The 17797-nt window shown below is 46.2% G+C and overlaps 1 protein-coding gene across 1 annotated transcript in view; it reads left to right on the top strand.

The window, feature by feature from the left end:
• Positions 1–14171, top strand: part of gtf2h1 (general transcription factor IIH, polypeptide 1) — a 133126-nt gene extending 118955 nt beyond the window's left edge. Inside the window, exons 11-12 of the mRNA XM_038806049.1 lie at positions 4787–4879; positions 13587–14171. Coding sequence (XP_038661977.1) covers positions 4787–4879; positions 13587–13673 — 180 coding nt within the window. The 3' untranslated portion in view covers positions 13674–14171. The remainder of the gene's footprint in view (positions 1–4786; positions 4880–13586) is intronic.
• The last annotated feature ends 3626 nt before the right edge of the window (positions 14172–17797 follow it).

Here is a 17797-nt window from a genome sequence, read left to right as displayed (position 1 = left end):
ATATAAGCGGGGAGCCCAAGCAGGGTGAAAAAGCTGTGTAGGGCCTTGATATCGGAGGCAGAGGTTATGTCAGAGCGGGGGATGGCGAAGGGGAATCTGGAGTACTCATTAACGATGTTAAGGAAGTACACGTTACGGTCAGTGGAGAGGATGGGTCCCTTGAAGTCCATGCTGAGGTGCTCAAAGGGGCGGGAGGCCTTTACTGGATGTGCTCTGTCTGACCGATAGAAGTGCGGTTTGCACGCCGCACAGACCTGGCAGTCCCTGGTCACGGACCTGACCTCCTCGATGGAGTAAGGCAGGTTGCGAGCCTTGATAAAGTGAAAAAAGCGGGTGACAGATGCGTTGTGGAAGGCCCTGAGCCGGTTTGGTCTACTTGTGTGCTGGCACATGTACCGTGGGAGAGGCATCTGAGTGCTCATTGAGATCCCCGGGCCGATACACTATGTCATAGCTGTAGGTGGAGAGCTTGATCCTCCGCCTCAGGATCTTGTCGTTCTTGATTTTGCCCTGCTGTGTATTGTTAAACATAAGGGCAACCGACCGTTGGTCAGTGAGGCGAGTGAATCGCCTGCCGGTCAGGTAATGCCCCCAATGTCTCACAGCTTCTACTATGGCCTGGGCCTCCTTTTCGACGGAGGAGTGTTGAATTTCGGAGGCATGGAGGGTACGGGAGAAGAAAGCCACGGCCCTGCCCGCCTGGTTGAGTGTAGCGGCCAGAGCAAAGTCCGACGCATCGCTCTCCACTTGGAAAGGGATGGACTCGTCCACAGCATGCATCGCAGCTTTGGCGATGTCTGCTTTGATGCGATCGAAGGCCAGTTGGGCCTCAGTCGCCAGGGGAAGCGTGGTGGACTTGATCAGTGGGCGGACCTTGTCCGCCTAGTTGGGGATCCACTGGGCATAGTAAGAGAAGAACCCCACGCTCTTCAGGTCCTTGGAGCAGTGGGGAAGGTTGAGTTCCAGGAGGGGGCATATGCAGTCGGGAGGGGGCATATGCAGTCGGGATCAGACCCTAGGGCTCCATGTTCCACGGTGTAGCCGAGGATGGCCCGGCGGGTTGTGCGAAAGACGCGTTTCTGTCTATTATAAGTGAGGTTCAGGAGTTTTGCGGTGTGGAGGAAGCGTGGGAGGTTCTCGTCATGGTCCTGCTGGTCATGGCCGCAGATGGTGACGTTGTCTAGGTACGGGAACGTGGCCCGCAGCCTGTACTTGTCAACCATTTGGTCCATTTCCCTTTGGAATACCGAGACCCCATTGGTGACGCCGAAGGGAACCCTGAGGAAGTGGTAGAGGCAGCCGTATGCCTCAAAGTCAGTGTATTGGCGGTCCTCCAGGCGGATAGGGAGGTGGTGGTACGCAGACTTCATGTCGACTGTAGAGAAGACTAGATACTGCGCAATCTGATTGATCATCTCAGATATGCGGGGGAGGGGGTACCAATCGGGCTGCGTGTACCGGTTGATGGTCTGGCTATAATTGATGACTATCCGGTGCTTCACGCCACTTGACGACCACCACTTGGTGTCTCCAGGGACTGTTACTAGCCTCAATGCTCCCCTCTCGCAGGAGTCGCTGGACCTCTGACCTGATGAAGGCCCTGTCCTGGGCTCTGTAGCGTCTGCTTCTGGTAGCGATGGGCTTGCAGTCCGGGTGAGGTGACCTTAAGGGTCACGAGGCTACAGACAGTGAGGGGGGGGGCGGCAGGGGTCCGTTCAACTTGAGTAATGCTCTGGAGGTGGCACCGGAAGTCGAGGCCCAGTAATAGGGCAGCGCAGAGATGGGGAGGACGTAGAGCAGGGGTGGGCAAACTACGGCCCGCCAAAGGTCTTTATGCGGCCCACCAAGTCATTAAGAAAAAAAAATTTTTTATTTAAAAAAACAATTTGTTTTTTAAATTTTTTTTTTTTTAAGGTTAATGGGGGGGGGCTGTTGGGTTACTTACTGGTATAGGGTGGATACGTTGACTTGAGTAGGGTGATCATTGCTCGGCACAACGTCGAGGGCTGAAGGGCCTGTTCTATGTTCTATATGAGGTGCCCAGAATCATAACCGGGTGAAGTAATTATTTTACTTAATATACTATGCGGCCCTTTAAAATTGTGAATTTCTGAATGTGGCCCTTGCATCGAAAAGTCTGCCCACCCCTGACGTAGAGCCTAAAGCTGGTGTACTCTACGCCTTGCACAGTGAGGGTCGTAACACAGTAGCCCCGGATTTCCACTGCATGGGATCCGGAAGCCACGGAGATTTTCTGGGTTGCGGGTAGGATGGGGAGGGAGCAGCGCCTTACCGTATCTGGGCGTATGATGCTGTCCGTGCTCCCGGAGTCATAAAGGCAGGCCGTCTCGAGCCCGTTGATCGGTCATTGTAAACTTTGCGAGGTGGTGCGGCCGGGACTGGTCCAGCGTGACTGAGGCAAGTGTCGGAAGACAGTCGGCAGGCCGGTCAGCGGTAGCAGCGGCAGCGGAGGCCCACGTACGGTTGGGTGAGCTGGGTTCCCGGGAGGCAGCGGAGGGGTCCCAAGATGGTGGCCGCCGTGGGTCGCACGTGACAGGCGAGGTGCAAGATGGTGTCCAAGATGGCAGCCTCTGTGGGTCGCACGTGTCGGCTGAGATTTAAGATGGCGGCGCCCACGGGTCGCACATGGCGGGTGGCGTGGCAGCTGGCGATGGCCCTGACCGGCAGCAGGCAGCGCTGCTGGGCCCAGAAGATTTAGGGGGGGGGGGGCGTCTGGGCCTGGCAGACTTTTGCGAAGTGGCCCTTCTTCCTACAGCTGTTACAAGTCACGTTCCGTGCTATGCAGCGTTGTCGAGGGTCATTATTCTGGCCGCAGAAGTAGCACTTCGGGCCTCCGGCATTGGTGGGCCGCTACACGGCGCAGGCTTGCGTCGCGCCCGGATCGGTTGATGGCTGCACCCACGAGGCTCATGAGGGTGCCGCGTGGTCGGAGGTGTAGGCTCCCATCTTCTGGGAGGCCATCTCCAGCGAGTTAGAGAGCTGGACTGTCTCTGGGAGGCCGAGTGTCCCCCCTTCTAATAAACGCTGACGGATATAGTTTGAGTGCATTCACGCGACATAGGCGTTCCTGATCAGCAGCTCCATGCGCTGGGTAGCCGATATGGCCTGGCAGTCACAGTTTCGACAGAGGATGCGATGCGCAAGGCGCACAGGAATTCCGCGAGTGATTCCCCAGGGCGTTGGCGTCTCGTGGCGAGGAGGTGCCTAGCATATACCTGGTTGACGGATTTCACATAATGTCCTTTGAGCAGCGTTATCGCCTCCGCATACGAGGGGGTGTCCCTGATGAGGTTAAAGACTCTTCGACTCACCTGTGCATAGAGGACCTGCTTCTTCTGGAGGTCCGTGAAGTCTTTGTTGAAAGGTGCGAAATAGGCCTCGAAGCAGCTTAGCCAGTGTTCAAAAGTCTCTGTAGCGTCAGCTGCTTGTGGGTCCAGTTGCAAGCAATCAGGCTCGAGTGAGGAGTTCATCTTGAGTGAAGAGCCCATCTTTAGAAGTTTAGTGTATTAAATTGATACACCATCAATAATAGACGACGAGTGATAAACATAACTGAGGCTTTAATACACTAAACAGCAAGCCTCCTGCCTCTGGACCCGAACTGGGTCGGGAGGTGGAGACTTGCCACTTTTACACAGAAGCCCTGAGGGGAGGAGCCACAGGCGGAGCCAGCCTGGACAAGGCCAGGCATGTACAAAACAGCACAGTGAATAGAATACAATACACACAATAATGTGGTTTACCACACCTACTGTCTGGAAGTCAGTTACATATTCATAGCATGGTATTTATCCTTTTGTGTAAATTTGATACCTACTGTTTGTGGGTAATCACAAAGTCCACATAGCGATAATGAGTTTTCTGTGTTGACTTGAGTGCGCTTGCAGGTGGCAGTATGGATTCCAACCAGGGCCTCATTTGGCAGTTTCTGTTTCTGGCTTATGTGTTTTCCCCCCTTGTCAGCCTGTTTCCAGTACAACAATTGGAATCTCCCCTCTTTGTTTACTGCAAAAATGAAACCAGGAAGTACAAAGGGGCAGTGTTACAGATTATGATTTGTGCTGCTGATGTGGTTAGATCTAGTGCCCAAACAGTTTAACGTCTCAGAGTGGAAACTATTTTTATCATAACTTCTGCAAAAGTACTTTTCTGTGTGTTTCCTTAATTTTCTTCCCTCTCCTGATGGTAACGACTCTCACTATGGCACAGCTTTATAGGTACAACTATCTGCCATCTCCTACCTCACTTAAGTAACCACTTGTTATGTGTGAGCCGAGTCAGCAAGTGTTGGCAGGCTTTTTGACAGTGGAAGGTGAGGTCAGTTCTGTCCTCAAGAAAACAGAGAATTCTGGATACAGGTCACTAGAATTTCACAGGTCAAATATCATACACTATGTTAGCCTGCATGTAGAGTGTACTGTCTTCAAGAAAGTAAGTCGGGGTATTTTTGGAAGCCTATATGACCGTCAGTGCAGTAAAAGGAATCAAAATGTCCAGGCTGAAAGTATTCATAAAAGTATTTGAAGAAATTGTTTTAATGTTATCATAGTGGCCTCAATGGGGTTTGTGTGGAAAGGTGTAGCTGAGGTGCACCATGGTCTTATCAGATGGCACAGCAGGCTTGATGGGCAGAATTACCTATTCCTGTTCGTATTTCTTATGTTTAGTGCTTAGAGAATTCCTGATGTGTGCAGTAATTCTTGCTGGTTTTTAGCAGGAGTTTACTGAATGGAGAAGTGTAATGTTTTTTTGTCTGCTGTGGCAGGTTGGGAAGATGATGAATAACCTGGAGAGATTTCAGATGACAAAACTAAGGCCATTCCGCGAGAAGCTGCAGAAGCTATACATCAGTACAAACGTGAGTCTCGGCAGTTGTGCACAGTAGATATGGTTACACTGGTGGGAGTGAAGGAGAAATGGGTGCAGAAGGAAAATAAACCAACAGGTTGTGTTGAATATTTGATTCAGAAGTTGCCTCAGATAAAGAGGATGTTTCAGCTCTTAACATCTTTAATGTCGGCTGCTTTGAAGTCAGCATAAAATACAATGTCCCAAACTTTGGTCTATCTGTTTTTTGGATACTCATCCTTAGATGCAGTTGTTATAGTAGTGCTTCTACACTGATGACATACTAGCAGAATACACATGCTAATTAATTCTGTCACTGGTTGCATCTTGTTAATGCAATGAGGACAGTTTCGCCTCAGATGCTATGATTCTGTTTTTTCTGATTTCTCAGAACAGCTTCCTGAGCCATTATAAATTGCAGGCCTCTATTCTGTTCACTCTCAAGGGAGTCCATCAGGACCATCACCACAGAAGAGAAATGGGGAGAGTGGCACTCATTGATTATGAATTCCTGGCATGCTACTGTCATTTTTATGGCATGCTAAAAGCACCTTAGGGTTGGAGCAGTCTTATATCATATGAAAAATTTGATTAATAAATGGAAGACGGCATGGATTTGTTAAAGGTAAATTATGTTGGTTAACGTGATTGAATTCTTAATGAAGTAATAAAGAGGGTAGATGAGGGCAGTGTGGCTTATGTTGCATACATGGGGCGCGATTCTCTGTTCCCGCGCGGCATCGGGAAGGCCGTCGTGAACTCGGCCGAGTTTCACGACGGCGTCGGAGGCTGCTCCTCGCACCCTATTTACCATTGTGAGAAACTCGGCCGCCGGGCCTTGACGCTTCCGTCAAAGCGGCGTGCCGAGAATGACGCGACGCCGGCGCCTAAGTGACGTCAGCCGCGCATGCGCAGGTTGGCCGGCTCCAACCCGCGCATGCGTGGTTGCCGTCTTCCCCTCTGCTGCCCCGCAAGACGTGGCGGCTTGATCGTGCGGGGCGGCGGAGGGGAAAGAGTGCGTCTCTTGGAGACGCCAGCCCGATGATCGGTGGGCACCGATCGCGGGCCAGTCCCCTCCCGAGCACGGCCGTGGTGCTCAATCTCCTCTCCGCCCCCCACAGGCCCCAAACTTATCTTTCACGCTATGTTCACGCCGGCAGCGACCAGGTGTGGTTGCCGCCGGCGTGAACAGGTTGGGAATGTCAAGCCGCTCGGCCCCATCCAGGCCGGAGAATTGCCAGTCGCCGTGAAAAACGGCGAGTGGCGAATCTCCGAGCGGGGTTGCCAGGGCGGCGTGTCATGATTCGCCCGGCCCTCCCGCGATTCTCCCACCCGCCGTGGGGAGCGGAGAATCGCGCCCATGGACTTTCAAGCGGTATTTGATTAAAATTAATGCCTGTGATGACATGAAGGCAACAAAACCCCAAATCCTCTCCATCTTTATTGATCTGGTCCAACTAAAAAAAACGTGGAAAAATTCTCATTAATTTCATTTCCTTAATAGGAATATGTTTTTAAAACTTCCTACTTGACCAGATTGGCACTTTTGTAAAAAGTACTTTTTTATTTTATCATAAAATGACACGGCATAGAAGGATACCATTTGGCCCATTATGCCATTTCTGGCAAGCGGTCCAAACAGTTTCACTCCCCTCTCCCTTCTCTGTAGTTCAGCAGCTTTTTTTTCCTTTACATGTATTTATCAAATTTCCATTTGAATATTATTGAATCCTCTTCCATTGCTCTTTCATGCATTGTATTCTAGGTCATCTTAACTTGCTGCATGAAAAGGTTTCCTCATATCACCATTAATTCTTTTGTCAATTAATTTCAATCTGCATCTTCTACCCCAACCCTTTTGGCTCCGGAAACAGTTTCTCCTTATTTACGCTATCAAGACTGTTTATGATTTTGAACACCTTTTTCAAATCATCGCATAACTTTCTCTTTTCTAATGAGAAGGACCTCAGCTTCTCAATCTCTTCATGTAACTGAAGTCTAACATTCCTGACACCATTCTAGTAAATCTCCTCTGCATCCTCTCTGAGGTCTTGACATTCTTTCTCAACTTATCCTGCTACCTTCCAAGCTGGTGTATTTACAACCCTAAGCCTTTCATCATTCTTCCTGCCAAAGTTAATTGATTCACACTTCTCTGCATTAAATTTTACCTGTTGTGTGCTCATTTCACCAATCTACCCATGTCCCTCAGAAACATATTAATGTCCTCTTTCTGAGTTTTGTTATCATCAGGTTTTGAAATTATACCCTATATATCCGCTCAGCCACTTCCCCTTTATTTCCATGACCTTAATTTTGTTAGCAAGAATATTATGTGATACTTTATCAAATACCTCTTAAAAGTCAACATATGCAACATCAGCCACACTGCCATCATTCACCCTCTCCATTATTTCATTAAGAACTCAATCAAGTAAGCCAACAAAATTTACCGTTAACAAATCCATGCTGGTTTCCATTTATTAAATATTTTTCCAAGTACCAATTAATTTTGTCGCAGATTAATGCCTCTAAATGTTTCCATCACTGACGTTGCGCCGATCGATCTGTAATTATTGGATTTATCTCTCCCCTTTTGTGGTGTGTGACATTTGCAACCCTCCAGTCCTTCGGCACCACATCCATATCTCACGAGAAATGGAAGATTGTGCCAAGGTCTCTGCAATTTCCACCACTACTACTACTCAACAAACTAGGGTGCAATCCATCTGGACCAAATAACTTTCTATTGTGACTGCTGCCAACCATTTAAATGGCTCATAATTTTAATTCAACCCAATTTCTCTACTATCTCCTCCATTACTGTGAGTCTGGCATCATCATCCTCTTTAAGACAGATGCAAGTTACTTATTACCTCAGCCATGCTCCCTGCCTCTTTAAGATCTCCCTTTTGGTCCCTATCCCTACTCTTTTACTTTTATATGCTTATAAAAGACATTGCATACCATTTTCAGTGTGAGCTGCTAAACCATTTTCATACTGTCTCTTAGTTCCTCTTATTTCCTTTTTCAGACCTCCTCTGTACTTCTATCTTTAACTGGGTTCTCTTTTGTATTATATATCTTATATTTGTCATCGGCCTCCTTTTATCTATCTTGTGCTAACCCCTTTGATCATCCAAGGAAACCCTAGCTTTGGATCCTTTCGTTTCCCCATCATGGGACTGTGTTTAATATATACCCAAGTCTTTCCTTTTTGAAGGCTCCCTGTTGCTCGTTTAGTTTTGTCTGCTAATCTTTGATTCCAATACACCTGGACCAGATCTTTATTTAACTCACTAAAATAGAACTCCTCCAGCTGAATGTTTTTGCATTATTCTTTGTCTTTATACATAACTACTCTAAACGTAATATTGTGATGCCTGTTTGGCAACTATCTGACTTCATTCCCCAGAACACGATCCAGCATTGCTTCCTTCCTCTTAGAGCTGGAAACATACTGATCAAGAAAATCCTTGCCTTTTTGCCCTTTACAGTGTTTCCATCCCACTATATATAAGGATAATTGGAGTCCTCCATTATCACTACTCTAGTTCCTGCATCATTCTGTAATGTGCTTATGGATTAGCTCCTCTATCTCCTTCCCACTATTTGATGGGCTCTAACATGTACCCAGCTTTGTAAAAGCTCCTGTACTGTTTCATAATGCGAACCAAATGGATTGAACCCTTGCTGTATCATCGCTTTCCAGTTCTGTTAAAGTATCTTTGACCAGGGCAGCACAGTGGCACAGTAGTTAGCACTGCTGCCTCATGGCGTTGAGGTCCCAGGTTCGATCCCGGCTCTGAGTCACTGTCCGTGTGGGGTTTGCACATTCTCCCCGTGTTTGCTTGGGTTTCGTCCCCACAACCCAAAAGATGTGCCAGGTAGGTGGATTGGCCACGCTACATTGTCCCTTAATTGGAAAAAAATGAATTGGGTACTCTAAATTTATTTTTTAAAAAGTATCTGACCAATACTGCCAGTCCACCCCTCTTTTGCCCTTTCCCCTATCTTTCCGAATACATTGTAGCAAGAGATGTTATGTGCTTTCCTTTTCTTGTTTGTATCACATCTCTGTTATTATCTGGTTTAGCTCACTCAGCTAAATCGCTGGCTTTTAAAGCAGACCAAGCAGGCCAGCAGCATGGTTTGATTCCCATACCAGCCTCCCCGGACAGGCGCCATAATGTGGCGACCAGGGGCTTTTCACAGTAACTTCATTGAAGCCTACTCGTGACAATAAGCGATTTTCATTTTTTCATTTCATTTCATTATATCACTATCCTATGTGGCTATTTGTGCTTGCCAAACTTAATTATCTTGTCCCATATGGTGTACATCACTGTTTCTCAATCTATGGCTTGCAAAGCCTGTCAAGGTAGGACATGATGATTTCACATTGTGCAAATTTCAAGGAGTTAAGGTGAAAGAAACAATATAATTGGGGAAAACTTAATCAATTGAGGCTGATACTGGAATGCTGGGCCGGTAATCATTTTATCTGACATCATGATCACAGACTAGAGAACAATTAGTTGAACATGTCTCCTTATTGCAATTGTTTAGCAGGATTGGGCTGATTCGAATAGGGAGTTAGCTGCCTTTACAATATGGATAATAATTCTTGAAACTCTTCCATATTTTGTTGTCTTTCTCCTGGTAGAACAGCAGCAGCAAGGCCAGCATTTATTGTCCATCTTTACCTATCCTAAGAAGGTGGTGGTAAGCTAACTTCTTGAACCATTGCATGTGGTGTAGGTACACCCAGGTGTTGTTTAGAGTGGAGTTCCCGGTTTTGATCTATCTACAGTGAAGGACAGCAATATATTTCCATTGAGCGGATCTTGCAGGTGGTGGGGACCCTGTGCATCTACTTCCTTGTTCCTCCAGGTGGTAGAGTTTGCATCTTTTGAGGGTGTTGTTGATGCAGGTGTGGCAAATTGTTGCAGTGCATCTTATAAATGGTGCATCCTGATGGCATTATGTGAGGTGGTGGTGGAAATGAATATTTAAAATTGTGAATGGTGTGCCAAACAAGTGGGCTACTTTGTTCTGGATGGTGTCATGCTTCTTAAGTGTTGTTAGAGCTAGAGCTAGATACGGGCAGCACGGTAGCATGGTGGTTAGCATAAATGCTTCACAGCTCCAGGGTCCCAGGTTTGATTCCCGGCTGGGTCACTGTCTGTGCGGAGTCTTAATGTGTCCTCCCCGTGTGTGCGTGGGTTTCCTCCAGGTGCTCCGGTTTCCTCCCACAGTCCAAAGATGTGCGGGTTAGGTGGATTGGCCATGCTAAATTGCCCGTAGTGTCCTAAAGGTTATGGGGGGGGGTGGGGTGGGTTACGGGTATAGGGTGGATATGTGGGTTTGAGTAGGGTGATCATTGCTCGGCACAACATCAAGGGCCGAAGGGCCTGTTCTGTGCTGTACTGTTCTATGTTCTACTCTTCCAGGCAAATGGAGAATATTCCATCAAACACTTGTCTTGTACATAGTTGACAGGCTTTGGGGAGTCAGGAGCTGAGTTGCTCACCTCAGAATTCCAGTCTCTGACTTACTCTTCTAGACACCGTATTTATATGGCTAGTTTAGTTCAGATTCTGGTCAATGGTAATCCCCAGGATGTCGATAATGGTCCTGATGGAACCCAAATTAAACATTGGTGAGCAGGTTATTGCTGAGTAATTGCTGCTTGATAACATGGTCAATGACACCTTCCATCACTTTGCTGATGATTGAGAGTAGGCTGATAAGTATGGTAATTGGTTAATTCGGAATTGTGCTACTTTTAAAACCAACTAAAGCTGTGCTTAGCCTTGCAAATCTTTTGCAAATTTGATGCATTGATTTAAAAACTTGAGTGATCATATAATGAAACTTGTTGAATGAGTGAGTAAGCACCTTGTAATTTCCTTATCAGGGTTTCTTTAGTCCACCAAATTATACCCCTGGCTTGAGTGAACAAATGGAAACATTCGTGTTGAAAATTGAACTACTCCCATCGCTGAGTATAATCTAAAGACCAACGCAATGTCACATTTTGACAAGAGAGGCTGCCCAATGACTTAATACAATACAGCACTGATCCTTGGTGATCTTTCCTATCTCTCTATCCCTCCTTGAATTCATTGTGAATGCTGGGAAAGGTTGTTTGTATAACATGGACCACTTAGTGAAAACAGAAAATGCTAGAAATACTCGGGTCATACAGCATCTATGGTGAGAGAAACAGAGTTCATGTTTCACGTTGACAATCTTTCATCAAAACTGGGAAACGTTAGCAATGTAGTACCTTTTAAACTAGTGAACGAGAGAAGGGTGGGAAAAAGAATGAAAGGGAATGATCAGGTGGAAGACAGGAGAGATTAAATGATAAAGGAGTTGGTGGTGCATGGCCAAAGGGGGTGGTACTTGGACAAGTAAAGAGACAAAGCATGTGTCTAGGGGGCGCAAATCCCAGAATGATGAAAAGCTGTTATCCGAAAGCAAATGCAAGAAAATAATGAGAGTAAACACAAAACCGGTGAAGAAAATGGAAACAAAATAGGAGCAGAGGTTACAATGTGGAATTGTTGACCTTAATGTTGAATCTGGAAGGCTGTAATGTACATAATTGAAAGATGAGGTGTTGGTCCTGGAGCTTACATTGAGCATTATTGTACCACTGCAGGTAGTAGTGGACAGACAGCAAGGTGGAGAATTATAATGACAGGCCACTGGAAGTTTATGTTCATAGCTGCAGACTCAATGGAGGCAGCCCACAAAGCAGTCACCCAGTCTGTGTATAGCTTTTTCCAATGTAGAGTAGACAGCGTTGTGAGCAGGGAATACAGTATGCTAAATTGAAAGAAGAATTAAAGGTCTGGGGTGGGAATATTTATCCAGCATTGATTCAGTCTGTAGCTAGTATGGGGATTTATAAAGCATGGGTTTCGGACGTATTTCTGCACGATGAGGTTAACATATTGCCAGTCTTCCTCTCCCCCCCCCCCCCCCCCCCCCCCCCCCCTCCTGTCAGGATTTATATTTTGTTTGTGGTTACAAGGGCATCCTATGGCACTTAACATCTAATTGTGCAATTTTGTTAACCGAGCCAATAGGTAGTGTCAAGATCATTGCACTCAACTTCAATGCTTTCTGTGGTTCAAGCAATTTTTTTGTCCAATATCCATGTATCCACTTTACAGCAGGGATCTTGTCTTCATGTCTAGAAAATAGGAGTCAACCTCTGATCCCCCTGCTCCAGGTACATTTTAATGCCTCAGATGCTATTCCGGCAGAAGTCAAAGGTGGGATAATTTTATGATCTGTATCTGTCAGTTACACCTCTTCGTCTAATTTCCTCCCGTCGTCCAAAGATGTGCGTGTTAGGTGAATTGGCCATGCTAAATTGCTCCTTAGTGCCCAAAGGTTGGGGGGGTTATTGGGTTACAGGGATAGGCTGGAGGCTTGGACTTAAGTAGGGTTCTCTTTCAAGGGCCAGTGTAGACTCGATGGGCCAAATGGCCTCCTTCTGCACTGTAAATTCTATGATTCTGTCATTCTCAATTGAGTAATTTAGCAAGTTGCTACAAGCTGTGTTTAGTGGGTGGACTAAGAATAACATTGAATTTATATAGTGCCTTTAATGTAGTGAACAGTCCCAAGGTGCTCAATAGAATTATCAACAAGATTTAACACAAAGCCACAGAAACAGATATTAGGACAGTCATAGCATTTTTACAGCACGGAAGGAAATAAGCCCTTTCGCTGATCATATCCACACTGGCCATCAAGCACCTATCTATTCTAATCCCATTTTCCAGCACTTGGTCCATAGCCTCGCATGTTATGGCATTTCAAGTGCTTATCTAAATACTTATTAAATGTTATCCCCTCTACTACCCTTTCCGGCAATGAATTCGAACCACCCTCTGACAGCTTGGTAACAGGGCTTGATATAAATGAATATCTTAAAGGAGGAGGCAGAGTTAGAGAAGCTGAGAGTTTTAGTGCCTAGACAGTTTCAGGTATGGCCGGCAATGGCAAAACACTGGTTAGGTCCCATCTGAAATATTGCAGCCCACTCTGGGCATCATACTTTAATAAGGAAATTAGGCCACAGAAAAGTGCAGACTGAAATAATACTAATGATTGAAAGGCTTGGGTTACAAGAGTCTAGAGAAACTGAGCGGCTGTTCTTACAGCAGAGGAGATTTGATAGAGGTGTTCAAAAGGTGTTTTAATAGAGCAAGAAAGAAACAGTAGGGTCAGTATTTAGAGAGTAGATTTCAGGTAATTGGGTGACATGGTGGGGGGGGGGGGGGTGGAAATTACAGAGTAAGTGATGATCTGGGATGCAGTGTCTGAAAGAGTGGTGGAAGCAGCTTTAAATCATTTTCAAAATGGAATTGGGAGACAATCAAAGGGATCTGGAGATGATTGAATTATTGACACCTTAAGCAGTATTTTAGCATTGCCAGCTCTCCTTCCCCCCCCCCCCCCCCCTTTTCCTGTCAGGATTTATATTTTGTTTGTGGTTACACGGATGGCAGGCATCGCCTTTAGTATTGCCGGTGTCTTTCAAGCTTGCAGCAGCGAGTGGCTGCAGTGAATATTTCCAATTGTATTGCTTTTTCTTGAGCAGGACATTGTGTGATGCAGATGGCATCATTCTAGCCTGGCTTAGGTTGTGAGGTTTAGCTCCATGTTTACATTGTTTCTTATTTGCCTTACAGTTGACTGGTCATTTAGAAGATATGCTACAGGTAGCCTTCAGTAAGTTCCATGCCTGGCAGTCAAAACGAATGCTGAAAAAGACGTGATGCTGCATTGTTTTGAGATGTTTGGGAGCGAGAGATTGTGTTACCCACAAAGTCCCAGCAGAACATGCTACCAGCTCACCAACCTGCTATGCTGGGCAGGGAGGTGAGAGCCCTGCGACATTGAAGAGACTCAATGTAATTTACAGAGCTGCATATTGGGAGAAAGCAATTCAATAAGATGGACCACTCGGGGGTGACTCTCACCAACTGACCAAAACGGAAGAGAGCTACAGGACGAATTCCTGTCTAACACAGCTTGGGGAGGCAGTGCTTCTTCTGTGCGCAAAGATTCTGTCAAATGATAACTGAGTATATTTAGAAATGGTCTTTCTAGCATAAACATTTTTTCATTTTGGGTACAGTTTTAAACAAGAATGGCACAATGTAAATGTGAAACTTTTTCAAAGTGTAGCCCACTGTTTTTGGATCCTGTTTGTAACTGAGGGGATGGAAGATGTGGATATTTTAAATAAAGAATAAATGTGAAATTAAGTTGAACTTTCTAAATGATGTATCTTTTATGTTAAGAAATGTATTGTAATTATACACAAATTCTGTCACAGTGCACATGCTGATTTTTTTTCACAAAAGAACATGCTGGCCCAATATAACTCCGGCTCCCTGGATCATACACATTATTCTACACTTGGTTTTATACAATGTTTGCCGGTTAGCCGTGCACCTGCATTGTAAGAGTCCTGTTCAAATAGAAAGTTATCTGATTTCATACCTTCCACAAACATACCTAAGATTTTGTCTGAGAATTAATTGTTTGGTCTGCACTGGAGTGCTCCTGTGGGATGCAATAGAGTGCTTAGCTTGGAGTTTGGTGAGTTCAGTGAAGAGGGAAGGAGGTGACCGCTCCATTTTCTACCTTTTCTTGGCCTCCAGCAGCTTGCCTCTTTGCTACAGGGGAAACCCATAATGCAGTGGGAGTTCAGAAAGACAGAGCCCAAAAAGCAGCGGAGAGAGGGAGCCAGGAGTTTACAGATAAAATCTAAAAGTGACGTCCCAGGAGTCCTGTAAGTTGATTGATTGGTAATTAACAGGCCTTTCCGGACATGGCTCAGAGAAGAGAGACGATTGGTAAGTGACAGGTGGGTTATTATATTATATGATACCATATTGTAGAAAATACTTAATATAAAGCTTAAAGTATGGCAGTTGGACCATGTGGCATATGCAGCCTATGGGATGTGGGAAGTTGTGCATACATAAAGTGCCATCAATGACTACGTCTGCAGAAAGTGTCACCAGCTACAGAAACTTAAGCTCTGGGTGCAGAACTCGAGTGGTGTATAGAGTCACTGTGGTGCATCTGTAAGGCTGAGGATTATGTGGACAACATCTTCAGAGAGATGGTCCCACTGCAGCTAAGAAGTACATAGGCAGAGAGGGAATGTGCGACCGCCAGAGTACCTCGAGGAACAGGCAGGTGGGGCAGGAACCCCTGAGGCTATCTCACTCTCTAACCATTCCTATTTTGGATACTGGTGAGCGAGCTGGTTCCTCCCACCACAAAGAATTTGATCCGGAATATACATTATGTACTTGGGAGAAGAAGGAGAACTCCTTCTCCCCTGGTGGGGTGAACTGCCAAGGGTCCACTGCCCCATCTGCTTCATGAATAAGCTGAGTTCTTTTGTCGTGCTTGAGGTCTTTCTGACTGGTACAGAAGGTGAAGTCGCAGTGGATGAGAGATGAGCTGGCAGATGGATACAGAACTGGCTCAGCCATAGAAAACAGGGTAGCAGTAGAAGGTTGCGTTTCTGAATGGATGGCTGTGACTAGTGGTGTTCCTCAGGGATCATGCTGGGGTCTTTGGTGTTTGTAATATATGTGAATGATTTGTAGGAAAATTAGCTGGTTTAATTAGTAAGATTGTGGACGACACAAAGGTTGATGGAATTGCGGATAGCGATGAGAATACAGCGGGACATAGATCGGTTGGAGACTTGGGTGAAGGCAACATTTTGGACTGGAGGGTATGTCGTTGTGGGCGCTGTTATGCGACAACCATAGGTTTGTGCCGGCAGGGCTGGATGTGAGATTTTGGGGCTGGCGGCAGGTGGAGATAGAGTATTTTAGGAACATGTTTGTAGGTGCAAATTTGTGGGGCTGGTGGAGTTGGAAGAATTGTACAAGTTGCCCAAAGGGAATGGCTTTAGGTACCTGCAAGTGAGGGATTTTGTCAAGAGAAAGGTGCTGTCTTTCCTGGGGCTGCCACCGCCGGCATTGCAGGATTGGCTGTTGTAGGAGGATGAAATAGGGGAGGAGAGGGTGTCTGATATATATAGGGAATTGATGGAGAGGAACAGCCCTCTGGTGGAGGGGATCAAGCACAAGCGGGAAAAGGAGCTGGGAGGGGAGGTGCAGGCCAGGACATGGACGGAGGCCTTCCAGAGGGTGAACGCATCCTCGTCGTGTGTGAGGTTAAGCATCATCCAGTTTAAAGTGATGCATAAGGCCCGCATGACGGTGGCAAGGATGAGCACGTTCTTTGCAGGGTTGGAGGATAGGTGTAGACGGTGCGCTGGGGGCCCCGCAAATCACATCCACATGTTCTGGGCATGCCTAAGACTGAGGGGGTACTGGCAGGGGTTTTCTGATGTTATGTCCGAAGTTCTGGGTGTGGGGGTGGCCCAGAGTCCGGAGGTGGCGATATCTGATGTGTCAGAAGACCCGGGGTGAGGGTGGTGATGGGGGGTGGGGGAAGAGACTCATGTGTTGGCTTTTGCCTCCCTGATAGCCTGGAGACGGATTTTGTTGTGTTGGCGGGACTCGGTGCCGCCAAAGGCAGGGGTTTGGGTGCGCGACCGGCAGAATTCCTGAGGTTGGAGAAAACCTAATTTGCTCTGTGGGGGTTGGTAGAGGGGTTCACATGGAGGTGGAAACTGATCATTGATTTCTTCAAAGAGGATTGAGGGGTTGGGGGAGGTTAAGTGAATAAAAATGGGGAAGATGGGATGTGGTGGGGTATCGGTATCGGGAGATTCAGGATCTGTGGTAGTTTGTTTAGGTTGATGTGTTGTTCATCTAATATTTTGTGTGTATATATAAAAAGCCTCGAATAAAAGTATTTTAAAAAAAGATTCTGATTCTATTTTTTTCTATGCTAGTTCCCTCAGAGCGATTTTATCTCTGTAATTAATCTTTTCTGCTTAAGTTGCTCTTTGTGAAACTGCATTGCACTACTTTGCCTGATACAAATTACTTTGTGTGCCACATTACTTTTAATTGTGTATCAGCTGTGGCTCAGTTGGTAGCACACTTTCCTATAAATTACAAGATTCCAGGTTCAAGTCCCACTCCAGGGCAAAGTGCATGCAAATGAAGGCTGATAATCCAGTGCAGCACTGAGGGAGCATTGCACTGTCAGAGATGCTGAATTTCAGACTAAATGTTAATCTGAGGTCCCATTTGCCTGCTTGGGTGGAAGTCTGAAATCTCATGGCACTATTTCAAAGAAGAACAAGGAAGTTATCTCTGGTGTCCTGATCAATATTTTTCCCTCAAGCAACATTACAAGAAAGCAGATGATCTAGTGATTATCAAATTGTGGGGATTTGCTGAGCATATGTTAGCTGCTGCGCTTCCTACATTACGACACTATCTACACTTCAAAATGTGCTTCATTGGCTGTAAAATGCTTTGAGACATCCAGTGGTTATGTAAAGCACTATATAAATGCACGTCTTTCTTTTTATTTACTGCGGACATCAAGCTCTTTCAACTCCAATTTGTATTCATTCATTCATGGGCTCTGGGCGTCACTGGCTAGGCTAGCATTTTATTGCCCATCCCTAACTGCCCTTAAGAAAGTAATGGTGAGCTGCCTTCTCGAACCGCTTCAGTCCCTATCATTTAGGTACACCCACTGTGCTGTTCGGGAGGGAGTTCCAAAGTTATGACGCAGCGACAATAAAAGAACGGTGATATATTTTCAAGTCAGGGTGGTGAGTGACTTGGAGGGGAACATCCAGGTGGTGGTGTTCCCAGGTATCTGCTGCCTTGTCTTTCCAGTTGGTCGCATTTGTGGGGTTTGGAAGGTGCTGTTTAAGGAGCTTGAGTTCTGCAATGCATCTTGTAGATGGTACACATTGCTGTGACTGTGCGGTGGAGGG

The sequence above is a fragment of the Scyliorhinus canicula genome, chromosome 9, assembly GCF_902713615.1.
Source record: "Scyliorhinus canicula chromosome 9, sScyCan1.1, whole genome shotgun sequence".
NCBI classification, from domain to species: Eukaryota; Metazoa; Chordata; class Chondrichthyes; order Carcharhiniformes; family Scyliorhinidae; genus Scyliorhinus; species Scyliorhinus canicula.
This window is presented reverse-complemented; position numbering and strand designations above follow the sequence as displayed.